Source organism: Odocoileus virginianus, chromosome 2 (assembly GCF_023699985.2).
Source record: "Odocoileus virginianus isolate 20LAN1187 ecotype Illinois chromosome 2, Ovbor_1.2, whole genome shotgun sequence".
NCBI classification, from domain to species: Eukaryota; Metazoa; Chordata; class Mammalia; order Artiodactyla; family Cervidae; genus Odocoileus; species Odocoileus virginianus.
This window is the reverse complement of record NC_069675.1, coordinates 74,831,817-74,840,519: the sequence shown is the minus strand read 5'-3', so window position 1 is coordinate 74,840,519 and position 8,703 is coordinate 74,831,817. Positions and strand designations below refer to the sequence as shown.

The following is an 8,703-nucleotide window of genomic DNA, read 5'->3' as shown; positions in this document are numbered from 1 at the left end:
TATACTTATAAGGTTCTTACCATCAAGTACTCTCAGGTCTGAGGTTCTACAGGAAGTCAGGATGTTATTTCTACTTACAGGCAGATAACTTCAGGTAAGAGGCCTGAAGGGTAACCACACAGTTCACACACCTCAGGGCCCAACCTAGGCCTGACCCCTTCCTTGCCCTCAGCAGTGCCTTCCAGAGGCACACTGGAGCCTTTACCGAGAGCTCTATTCCTTCTGTGTCTAGAGATAAATTTACCAAATGGCTGCACAATCAAATCCCATATGTTGATCCAGTCCTTTCAAGTCAGATGGGTAAGGTAGACAGTGAAGACTACTCCTTAGGGCTTTCTCCGCCTTCCTCTACTCACCCACCCGCTTTGGAGAAACCATTGTTACGAGGGCAAACAGACTACTACCCAGGTCACTTTAGTAAAACACTTTTGTGATGTTGATAGACTAGGGTGGGAGGATGTGACATTTATTTTCCTTTTAGGAACTTTAATTTCATCACTATAATGGGGTAGGTGAAACACTCCAGAACGGCTAGCAGTTTGGAATCGAACTAAACCAGGATAAAACAAAAATGGAGGATAAACAATGTGTATGAGAAAAATTCCTTTTCCCACTTAGTTTTATGAAGATATCCATTTTGAATTCTACCAAATTATCTATATAGATTTAAAAAATCAGCTATAGAAGGCACAGGAAAATGGAAACAGTATTAACACTGGTTGAGAATTAGGTTCTAGGTCTCTCTCTATATATATCTTCAATTCTTAAAACAACCAAGGATTTAAAAATAGCTCCATCCCATACTAAAGATGAGGGCTTCCCTTGTGGCTCAGCTGGTAAAGAATCCACCTGCAATGTGGGAGACCTGGGTTCGATCACTGGGTTGGGAAGATCCCCTGGAGAAGGGAAAGGTTACACACTCCAGTATTCTGGCCTGGAGAACTCCATGGACTATCGACGGGGTCGCAGAGTCGGATATGACTGAACGAATTTCACTTCATGCTAAAAATGAAGGTACTAAGGCTGAGATAACACAATCAAATTTACAAGGTTTGTGAAAAGTGAGGTTAACTTTAAATACAGGCCTGAACCCAGACTGTACCTTTAGACAACATAGTCTCCTAAAGTGCATGTATGTGCAAAGGAAACAAACACCTGTGGGTAAAGATATGTGATTTAATTTAATCCTCAAAAACAACTTTGAAGTGTCATTTTATCAATAAAGAAACAGGGTTAAAGTTTCATCATATGAAGTGCGTAATGACTCTATGTAGTTAGACAGAGATTATAAATATTATAAGATAGGATTCACACCATCAGTGCAATCACTGGCCCCAGACTAGCATCCATGTGATAAAGATATTTTCATTTTTCTTAAATCAGGGTAAACTTGAATGGTCAATGGGAATTGTAATTGAGGTACAGTGGGGTATTTTATGAAGAGAAAAACACAAGACCAGATTTATTTCATACAATGTTATTCACACATTTTTCATTTTCTAATTTATACATAATATACAAAGAAGTGAAGATAACATTATTTCATATGAACCAATAAGAGCCAGGACTTAGACAAACTGGTCCAGAGACAATTCATATCAAAAGACAACCAAGAGTAAAGCCTAAGTGGTTCTGCCCAATTAAGTTTATTCTAAAATGTCATTTTCAGATTATACCAAAACCTCATGCCAATTTATTAAAAGGTGGAATCAGAGAGGTGGGCATCAAAAATGGCAGATCAAAATTTCTAGAGTAACAGATATTTTTCTACGATAAGCCCTAAAATACTGGGAAGACTGGGTTGTTAATAATGGGACACACAAGAACATCAGGAATCCAAGACAATGGTCCAGTTTCCCAATGTGCTGTTCTCTAGGACTTTCTAAATCTGCAGAAATAATTTGTCTGTGTGAACAGAAGTTAAAGAAAAACCAGGAATTTAACTGTGCAAATCCAGGAAAGTCACCACCAATCTCCAACAAGGACAACTTTGATCCTGAAACCATGAGCTGATACTGGGAACAAAAGTCCAACACAGGGCCAAGACGTTCTGAGGCTGGCAAAACAAAGCACGAAGGGCGGCAGGGAGCAGCCCTGTATGGAGGGAAAAAAGCTCTGCACTATGGCTGGGACATGCTGATGAACAAGTGTGACTGTGAGAAGGGACAGCAACAAATTTAATGGCCTCAACAAGGAATGTTGGGTTAGAAAACTAGAATAACTCAACATAAAACATGAAAAACTATGCCTGGCACCCCAAACTTCATGCCATTATTCTTAGGTTCATGATATGAACAGCTATGTGAAAAATCTTTATGTTCACTATTGTGCTCAGAAGACTGGTATTCTTCTGCAGACTTCCAATAAAAAAATCCCTTACATATTCAATTGAAAGAGATAGCATGGTTCATTAGTTTTTAGCACTAAACATAAGTGGGTCAACATAAAAGTTTTATACAAAATACTGACTTCAACAAAATACAAAGCACTTTCTTTATCTTTCAGAAACTGAATATACAAAGCAAGTTTTTTTCCAAAATATTTTCATAGGCAAAGGATTAAAAACGATTTTAATTATACACATATGGTCACAATTTTGCCTTAAAAAGATTGTTGGGAAATGTACATAAGGCCGCTTGTAAATGTACATCATGTTACTGTTATGTCTTATGTCCAGAGAAAAAATGTTATCATACAGATTTGCTATTACTTGGGAGTAGGCTATTCAAAAATACAGTACTCTTCTGTACAAAGAAAAAAAGTCACATCACATTTAATAAGATGGAAAAAGCATTGGCCTCCATGGTAATCAAATATCTCAGTCCAATACTTTCTATTATGCACAATACCCTGACTTCTTGAAAGTGATCCAAATCCTAGCATGTCCATATTAACAGAGTCAACAATTATGTTATAAAACAAAATGTTTTTCACATTAATAAAAAGAAAGCTGGTTCATACTTCTGAAACCATATAAAGATAAAAAATTTTAAAAAATCACTTTCAATTTGGAGAAATCAATTTACATTATACAACACTATATGCCAGGTCAGAGGGCAGGGACATAAATGTACACCAAAATGCAAATGTTTCCCAAAGAGATAAAACAAATTCCATTTACAGCATTGAGGTTTACAAATATACACCTGTACAACCAAAGAAAGCATCACTACCAAATTAGCAAGGCTTTTATAATAAACATTGAAACAAGATTTGCTTTCCAAGTGTAAACTTACATCTATTACTACACACACAATGCATATATTTATAGGAAGCAAAAAAAAGCTATCTGAATATGTAATCATGCTTAAATGTTGAACTATCAAATTCACTTTTCAGTGGCCCCTTTTCACCTCTATCAGGTTCCTACTTTTTGACTCTACTATGAAAAAGCAAAATAAAGCTCAACGCTTTCTCAACATGTCCTTGTAATTCTATAAGCAAAATAATATACAAATCTCCACTCTTTCTCATCGCAAACCAAACTGAAAAGTTAAAATGGAACTTAACTTTTCGTTTAGTATACTTAACTGGATGGAAGTGTCACCATGATTCTGTTTTTTCTACCTCTTATAACAATTACATATGTAAGTATATACAATACTTCTGTACATTGCCAGAGACATTTTAGGGCAGTATTTGTATTAAAACCATATCCATTGTAAATACTATAAGTTCTTTTCCTTTCAAATCACTTAATTCTTATCTTACTGAGTTTTTATTTGCATGATAGTTTGTGAATTACCAAAATACAACTTAACTTTCTTTTTAAAATATTAATAATATTTATGCAGTTGATTGTTAATCTGTTATAAAAGGCTTCACACAAAGGACAAAAAAAAAATAAGGACTATATTTCTATATACATCTCTATAAACCTGTTGTGCTATGGGGTCCGTAGACCTACCAGACTGTAAGCCAGTTTATTAAAAGAATACTGTACTTTTTCCTTTAAAAACTATTTTTGTGACTTTACAAGGTAAAAATTTACAAAATATGTGACAGCATTTTTTGATACAGTTACATCATATACAGGCATTCTGTGCTTTGCCAGCAATCCAATCTGATAGGTCTCCACTCAGGGCTGAATATAATTTATAATTCACCACCCCCACCCCCAAATATACACAAGAACCTTAAAAAATTTACAAATGGATGAATAAAGTCAATAAATAGTTTTGTTTTAAAAAAAATTTGAAGATTCATAGTTGAGTTGTGTTTTGATAATTCACAAAAGTAACGTTCCTCTCACATGGTTACATTATCTTCTTTTTTTCCTTTACAGCATTCCATTTGGTGGTCCTCCAATAGGCCCTAGATCTGGGCTATTTTTCAAATAATATTTTTCCAACTTGGCCAGTATATGCTTTCCATATGTATATTTGCGCAAAGTAGTAATATGAGGCCGAATCTGAAAAATAAATAATCTGCTTAGGAAATCTAAGTTATTTTAGTTTCTGATTCCTAAAAAAACTGCCCCCAAATCTGGGTGATTTGGAAGAAATAACTGAAATTTCAAAATTCAAATCCAAAGAAAGTCATTTGCAAAAGCAGTTCTGTTCCACTCTCTCCAAACTTCTACTTTCAAAATTGTCTAGTTAACAAAACAAGCCACTAGTCCCATAAACTATTACACATGCAAATAACAGAGAAACTCCAAACATATCAGAGAAGTATCATTAATGAGCTGGTATATTCTTACGAAGTTTATGAGGGTAGAATTCTATAACTCTAAGCAACTACAAAAATTCAATACAAAATGGAGCAAAAGACATGGACAAGCAAGATGTCTGAGAGCTAATCCATTCAAGATATTCATTATCTCCCTAATGGTTTTAAAAACGCCTATGAGAAGAATCATAATCATTATCTTTCCATCTAGACTGGAAAAGATTTTATAAGCAATAACTGGTATTGATGAGATAACGATAAACAGGCAAGTATCAGACAGATATGCAAGCTTCTACAAAATTTTTGGAAAGCAACTTGGCAGAATCTATTAAAATGTAACATGTTCACATACTTTGTGCCACCAATTTCCACATCTAGGAATTTACCTTACAAAACCATTTAATTATGCAAAGATGTTGACATAAAACACTGCTAAGAACAGTTACTAAAAAATAAGTAATTGAAATGCCCTAAATATGAAATTGGTAAATAAATAATGCAGTTAAAAAATAAGACTGAAAAAAGTGTTACAGGTATATAGTCTTAAACAGAAATATTAAATTTTAAAAACAAAATCAAGAGGGCAAAAATACCACCAGTGTTCATTTTAACAGTAAGTTTTCCTGTGGAAAGTAATGATTTCTTTGAGAATCATTAGACTGTAGAAAAAGGGTAGAGAGAAAACAGCTTAATTGATTAGGTAAAGGGAAAGACAATGCTACTGGCATGTAAATATGAGAAATGAATGTGATTTTATTGAGCTGATTACTTAACAAAAGCGTACAGCATACCTACATCTGCCAAAGGTTTTCCACTGATTTTAAACTTTTTCTGTAGTTCAGACATTCTGAGGAAGTTAAAGGAGTAGCCTGAACAAACTGAATCATCTATTTTAAGTGCTACAAACGGTATTACCTTGTGCACGATTATCTTTCTCTGAGCAGGTTCAGCCATATCAATCATCTTCTGAACGACATAATTGGCATACTGGTCCTTCATCATGGTGTATAAGGCACTGTGAGGACCATCATTCTGGCAGCAAACTTCGTCAATCAGTAAAGCTCTCTCAGCACGGGAGGCATGAGTAACACACTTTTCTACTACATTGCTAAAAAATTAAAGTACATAAACAGAAAATTATTTTGCCATTTTTTTACAGAAAACTTTCTCTGGCTTCTGAAAGAACTTGTTCAGTGCATTGGAAGGCAGAAGAGTCAAAACAGGATTCTCTTGTAATTCTCCAGTTACTTCTAAAACAGAAATTAGTATTATGGAAGAATCCATACGGGACATCCCCAAGTTTAATGACAGGCCTCTTAAAATTATAACTAAATAATAATTAAACTATCGGGACTTCCCTGGCAGTCCAGTGGTTAAGACCCCGAATTTCCAATGCAGGGGGCATGAGCTTGATCCCTAGTTGGGGAACTAAGAACCCATAGGCCATGTGGTATGGCCAAATAAAAACAAAGACCCATAATTCAAGGGGGGTGGAGGGGGGGAAACTAGGTCATTAATAAGGTCTGAGGCTTTCATGAGCATGATAAATTAAATGTGCAATTATCCACACATCTTGGGAAGCAATAATTTTCCAAACACAGATTTCAAAAATGGAATATATATGGGCAAACCAATTTGTCATGTAGATTCTTTAAGAACAAAAGCAACACTCTAGATGTACCTTTTGCCTCTACTAAAAAACATGTATTCCAATGTTACAGTCTATATGCATTTCTGTGCTTAAAAAGTCAGAGTGTTAAAAGACCTTTCCCTTGGAATGAGAAAATAATGCAATACCTGGCAAATTTGTGTTGACTCAAGGCTAACACCTTTCCTCGGATTTCAGAAACAATTTTGCTCTTGTCTTCAGGTCGACCATGTTCCAGTACATGCTGAATAACATAATTGCCATACTGATCCTGAATGCAGACATTTAAAAATTGATTTCCTTAAAGTCATTCATTAGGAATAACAGTAATTCTTTAAAAAGATGTTTATCATTTTTCTAAAAACCCAATAGTACAATCAAGAGAATACAAAAGGCTTTTGTTTCACTGTGTGTTAACTCCATAGTGTGTTAACAATAAATTATATTTCCTTTAAAAAATCAGAACCATTTGCAAAAGTATATAAAAATTTCAAATTTTAGGGGTTTTATACCTGTACCAACTGCTCCGTATGTTGGTGGAGTTCTTCTAAGATAGGTAAGGTCTGCTCTGCAGTGCAATGCTCCAGGATGCGCTGGATTACTCTGCAGCCATAAGGATGAGTTGAAAGTACAAATACCTTAAAACAATTAGAAGAAATAAACTTCCAATCTGTGACATTTTTGGAAAGACTGGTTTATACAGGTTTTTGGTAACATGTTGAGTTCATTTAACATTCAAGAACAGGGAATTTACATTTAATATGTCAACTGCCACGTTGGCAAAGACTGGGAAACAGGGTACTCAGGAGCTAACAGATATTTTGATCAAAAAGAACTTTAACAGAAGAAGGGAGGCATGTAATAATGACAAAGAATGGATGGTGGGGTAGCAGTAGTGCACACTGTAATCAGACACTATTATTATGTATTAGTTACTAATTTATATTTATTTTTCTGTCTTTTATTATGCAATCTTAAGTCTTCTTCTCTCCTTCCCCCTCTCCCAGGAAATTTGGAAAACACCGTCAGGCTTACAACGCTAACAGCAGTTATCTTTATTTCTTAGAGTAATATAATTAAACTCATCTACATTTTTCAGCTGCAAAAATGAAGCTATCTATTGACTCACTCATACTCTATGAAAGAGGCAGAAATTAACACACATTCAGTATTTATCTCCTTGTATGAAAATACTAGGTATTATCCTGGGATTTATAAAAAAAAATGTGTTAACAAATTCTAACTAGAAGACAAAAGTCAAACTCACTTGTCCTTTGAAAGCATCAATGATGAACTGCAGTGACTGTGGCTGAACACATTCAATACACTTTTGTACAACGTGGTTTCCATTTTGATCTTTCACACATTTGAGTACATGACCATCGAGCTCCTTTACCATTTCACTCTGCAAAAGAGAAGACATTTAACTTACCTTACCAAACAACATAAAAGGAGTAAAAGCACTGAGATGGGAACAAAAGTATATTCAAAAATTTGTTTGCAATTAATTCTCAAGTGTTTTAATAAGCAGAAGCCACTAAAGGTCAGAATTACTAAAATATTTTGAATTATAATGTAAATATTTGCTAAAATATAACCTAGTGATACTCAATCTGCTATATTTAAACTGTCTTCACTGTATATATCTTCTACTCATCTTTCTCAGCTGACAACTAATATAATGATGTCAGAATTCTATGCTTTTCTCTACTAAGCACACCCCTTCCCCCAAATTATCATCATCATAATTTTTTTGCCTGTGCTATGCAGCATGCAGTATCTTAGTTCCTTAACCAGGGGCAAACCTGTGCCCCCTGCAGTGGCGGCGTGGCATCCTAACCACTGTACTGCCAGGGAATTTCCACAAGTAGTTATTATTGATGGGTATTTGAGATTATCAAGCACATGGAAAAGGGTAAGGAGCTGAGTAAGCCCTGAAGAACAGTGTAATTTTCATGTAATATATCAATTATGAAACATTATTATTGAGCATTTTTATTCTTCTTTTTAATAATCTTATAATAAAGAACTTGATTCAGGGAATTCCCTGGTGGTCCAGTTTTTAGGACTCTTCACTTCTGTTGCTGGGGACCTAGGCTCTCCCTAGTGGGGAACTAAGACCCTTCAAGCTACACAATTCCGGGGGCCGGGGCTGGGGTTGGGGAGGGGGGTGGGGAGCGGTAGCAGCTCATGCACGCAAATGGGTGGGCACAGGACCAGCCACAACTTGATTCTTTTCCTTTAACATTTTATACCTTCTTCAGGGACAGATTCTCAGGAGATTTTAGATCTTTACTCATTTAATGGGCAAAGATGACATTTTTCTATTTATATTTGATTTATAAGCTCAGACAGTAAAGCATTTGCCTGCAATGTGGAAGACC

The 8,703-nt window shown here is 35.3% G+C and overlaps 1 protein-coding gene across 10 annotated transcripts in view; it reads right to left on the bottom strand.

Moving 5' to 3' along the window:
* Nucleotides 1-1,461: 1,461 nt before the first annotated feature.
* PUM2 (pumilio RNA binding family member 2) overlaps nt 1,462-8,703 on the bottom strand; it is a 97,206-nt gene continuing 89,964 nt past the window's right edge. For all 10 annotated transcript variants that reach the window (XM_020898280.2, XM_020898279.2, XM_070451309.1 and 7 more), the window contains 5 exons: nt 7,587-7,724; nt 6,832-6,957; nt 6,469-6,590; nt 5,587-5,779; nt 1,462-4,411 (listed from right to left, as the gene is read on the bottom strand). In XM_020898280.2, coding sequence (XP_020753939.1) covers nt 4,280-4,411; nt 5,587-5,779; nt 6,469-6,590; nt 6,832-6,957; nt 7,587-7,724 — 711 coding nt within the window. In that variant the 3' untranslated portion in view covers nt 1,462-4,279. The remainder of the gene's footprint in view (nt 4,412-5,586; nt 5,780-6,468; nt 6,591-6,831; nt 6,958-7,586; nt 7,725-8,703) is intronic.